Source organism: Olea europaea, unplaced genomic scaffold (assembly GCF_002742605.1).
Source record: "Olea europaea var. sylvestris unplaced genomic scaffold, O_europaea_v1 scaffold3820, whole genome shotgun sequence".
NCBI classification, from domain to species: Eukaryota; Viridiplantae; Streptophyta; class Magnoliopsida; order Lamiales; family Oleaceae; genus Olea; species Olea europaea.
In genome coordinates this window covers 1-4,242 of record NW_019257622.1, presented here as the reverse complement: position 1 = coordinate 4,242, position 4,242 = coordinate 1, and the positions used below count along the sequence as shown (strand labels likewise).

The 4,242-nt window shown below is 34.9% G+C and overlaps 1 protein-coding gene across 1 annotated transcript; it reads left to right on the top strand.

Moving 5' to 3' along the window:
* Nucleotides 1-3,327: 3,327 nt before the first annotated feature.
* On the top strand, nt 3,328-4,237 carry LOC111386963 (cysteine-rich receptor-like protein kinase 25; the record flags this gene model as incomplete). The annotated part of the gene is made up of 1 exon (XM_023011466.1): nt 3,328-4,237. A coding segment is annotated over exon 1 (777 nt), but the record flags the coding sequence as incomplete, so codon positions are not given.
* Nucleotides 4,238-4,242: the final 5 nt, after the last annotated feature.

The window sequence follows — 4,242 nt, the reverse complement described above, 5'->3', positions numbered from 1 at the left end:
TTTGACAATTATACTAACATCACTCAAGTTTACTTTCAAATCCTTTCTCGGGTCCATTTTAAAACTAAAGAGTTTTTCTAACAGATATCTTGTTAGGAAGGGTCTTTGTTAAGAATAAGGCATCTAAAGCAGTCCACAAAGTTCTTACAATTTTGGCATCATCAAATTGTCTAACAATGTTATCAGATAAATGCAAAATTATGGAACTGTAGGCAATTTCATGCATCTCATGGACATTGTAGAAAAAGTTTTGTAAAAAAGATTTTGAGATAATAAGTTTAATAAAACCAGGGTCACATTATCCAGAAATTGAAACAGAGTAAGACAAATATTTGATAGTGTATATTCACATATATCAGTTCAATCAGATATCCCAGCATGCATTTATCTCATACAGAAAATGGTATCGAATCGAATTTGGAAATGGTGATTCAGAAAGATCTTACCAATATTGTTTAAAGACAGTATTATTGATATAGTGCCCTTAAACAAGCCAACGGTTAGAGCTTTCAATTAGACCTTCTTCCTTACTCAAAAATAAAAGAAAATCGGTACGTGGAGTATTGCCAAGATTTATCAGAGTTGAAACCAAGATACCAAAAAAATAGGTTGTTCGTTTAGATCATTAAAGATCTGTGCAAATACGAAAAACAGTGTGCCCAAATGAAGAACACTCCCTGAAAAACGCGAAACCCAAAGACCTTAAATGCTCTGATATCAAGTTTGTTGGGATTTATGGTTGATTTCTAGTTTTAAACCAAAATATTAAACATCACACACAATAAAACTTTAAAGATGAACACTATGAAATGTTGACCCAATTCAGCCAATAAACCTAATCTGGGTGCTCAGGGATAGCCCGTTCCACTAGTGCAATATTCTACCTTCCAAGAGAGCAAGATTACACGAAGAACCACTCGGACCAAGTTTTAGTCACTATTCTATCAGATCTCATAAAACAAGTAAATGACCCAAGAGAAAACCAACCAAAACTATATGGAGTTAACCTACACAAATTAGCCACTCTTTGAGGCCTAAATGTGCATAAACACAACACACCCCCCATTGGATCAATTACAGAAAACTCAAAGACCAGAAAGGGAGAGATTTTCAATATGAAAAGAACGAAAGAGGAGCCAAGGAGAGAGAAACCGTATCGCCTAGAATGAGCCCCAAAAGTCATATGACTAAAGCCACCCAAGGGATGGTATAGATTCTAAGAATAAATCTCAGCCCTTGATTGAATCTAACGGTTCAGATAGGACCTCAACTAGCACAATCCCTGTGCATGCCAAGCCGCCAATAAATGGATGCCACTTGGGCAAAATCATTCAAATAGCCAGCAATGGGCAAATGACACAAATAGCACTCCCTTTAATATGTTTTAAGAAACGAACTTTTACACGCCTCTTAGATGTTTATTAGCTTAGCTATTAGATAGTTTTAGAGGAATTAGTCACACTCAAAATCAATTAAGAAGCAGCATATGTTTACTTTGGCAAGAAAATCGCAGCATTTCAGAGCCTGTACAACCTGGTGCAGTGCATCCTTGATATTTCAACCAATGATTGTGGTACATGCTTATTTCGAATTCACCTTCATCTTGTGATAATAGACAAGGAACAACAATTCTTTCCCCCCAGTTGCAATATTAGGTATGAGATATACCCATTTTATAATTCCACTTTGTCTCTTGCTACCAAATTCTTCAACTAATGAAGGTAACCTTCTCATTCTTAAGCAGCAGAAGAAAACGGGATAGACGTGTAAGTGTTATTTAAAAAAATCAAAAAAGCTATGTAACTATTCAAAATTCTTGAATAGTTTAGTTAAAATTTTCCCGTCTTTCTTTTTTTTCTTGTTTGTGTGTTACCAATGCAGGAAATGGGGGAAATCTCATCAAAATTTAATATTGCCTTGATTGTTCCAATTGTTGTGTCCTTGTTGCTTTTCTTCATAGGCTTCTGCTTCTTGATTAGGAGAACCAGGAGATATTTATGGATATAATGAGGGATATTTTTCATACTCGAGTATTTGCAAAATCAAGTAATTAATATTATAATAAGCGACAAATAAATGTGAGTAATCAATAAATAGGTTTTTAGTAATTGTGGTTTGGGAATTATTGAACTTCTCCTTTGACATGAATTCCGTTGTCGTGTTAATCAAATTTCAAGCTCGTAGTTGGGTCATTTCTCAAATCAGCGGGAAAATACTTAGTTATTTTAACAGAGGGATGCGGGTTGAGAGCTACCGGTATTGAAGGGATATTGATATAATTATTATATTGTAGATCTTCGTTTGGATTCGTGCTAATTACTATGACAAAATTTAATAGATTTATCAATTAAAGGAACTCATGTCTCTACTTTAAAATGATTCATCAATTCATGATACTAAAATGCTATTTAGACTGTTGCTTAACACTAACTAAACTAAATATCATAACTCAATGTAAACTACTCGTAATTAAGAAAGTAATATGTGCGTTCAATTTGGGTTAATTATAAACAAGGTACAGTAAATTTTTCTTTTTGTTGTTTCGTGTCATCCATACATTTTATTCGAATCATTTGATGCAACACGTAACTTATTATGATTCCTTGAAATATTTTAAGTTATTTTTTAGTGTAAAAGTCCAAGATTTATCATTTATGCGTACTTTTTCATCTGTAAATATTAAATAGTACAGCTTCATTTGTCCGACTTTTCTTGACAGTAAAATCTGTCATATCAAAATATAAATAATAATATATGAGGTTAGAAGCTTCTTCGGCCTCATCACATACTCCAATATTTCAAGCATAAAGGGCGTTGAGAAATATTCAAGATATATATATATATATATATATATATATATTATTAGTACAATTCCGCGTGAGTTGACCAACGAAGAACCCGTGCTTGCCTACGACAATTAGTGCGTTGCGGTGAGGCTCCCCACTCTACAGGCCTTGTGGGTCAAGTCGGGCTTTTCACGTATTAATTTATTTAAAAAAAAATGTAGCCAAGGAGACTCATCTTTCCTTGTTTATGGACGAGTTTGGCAAGCTAAAGCTTGACCAAATGTCAATAGTTGAGAGAGTGTTTGATGAAAATTAAAATTAATTTTTTTAGTAGATTGTAATAGAAGTTTTTGAAATGTGTGGTTGAAAAGTTGTAGATTATATAAAAAATGTGGTTAATATTGATTTTTTGACTTTGAGTTGAATTATAATCAGATTTTACCAAACGGGCATTTATTGTGTCTATAACATGTAAAATCAATTATAGTAGATTCCTATCTCCTTCATATATATATTTTTCTATCTTCTTTCTTAATTTCCACAAGGACAACGGCAACGGCAACCATACCAACTTGCATTTCATTGATTAGCACACTCCTTTCACATATTATAATCTTATTATATGCCTCTGTTTTTTGTAAAATTAACTCGGTGGAAGATTGTTAAGCATCATCATGTTAGCCTTCAAGATTTCTGGTTATCTTTTCTTGTTTTGCCTGCTCTTTCTCTTTAGGGTCAGTAGCTCTGTGAATTATCTTGACCATATCTGCCCAAATACAACTACATACAGTCCCAATAGCACCTATAGATCCAACTTGAATCAGCTTTTCCTTGCTCTATCCTCAAATGCTACCCGGAACAATGGATTTTATAGCTACGAGGTGGGTCGTGGCTCTCCTGACAGAATCGAGGGCCTTTTCCTTTGTAGAGGTGATGTTAATTCTGACGTTTGTGAAGAGTGTGTAAGAAACGCAACTACGAATATCTTACAACGTTGTCCCATGGAAAAAGCAGCAGTTATCTGGTACGATGAGTGCATGTTAGGTTACTCAAATATATCCATATTCTCCTGGTCTGAACAAAATGCACCTATCATCTTGCTTAACGTCCAGAATATCACTGATCAACCTGATAGATTCAGAACTGTGTTGGCGGCTACCTTGAATGAATTAGCAACAGAAGCAGCAAATGGTCTCTCTGGTAAAAAATTTGCTACCAAACAAGCTAATTTCACAGGATTTCAGACATTGTACACTCTGGCGCAGTGCACCCCTGATCTTTCGAGCGGTCAATGCAATACCTGCCTTCGAGATTGTATCTCGAATTTCCCGACATGTTGTGATCTTAGTCAAGGAGCAAGAGTAAATTTCCCCAGCTGTAATATTAGGTATGAGATGTCCCCATTTTATAATTTTACTTTGGCCCCTGCACCAGCGCCGCCCCCGCCTAATCGAAA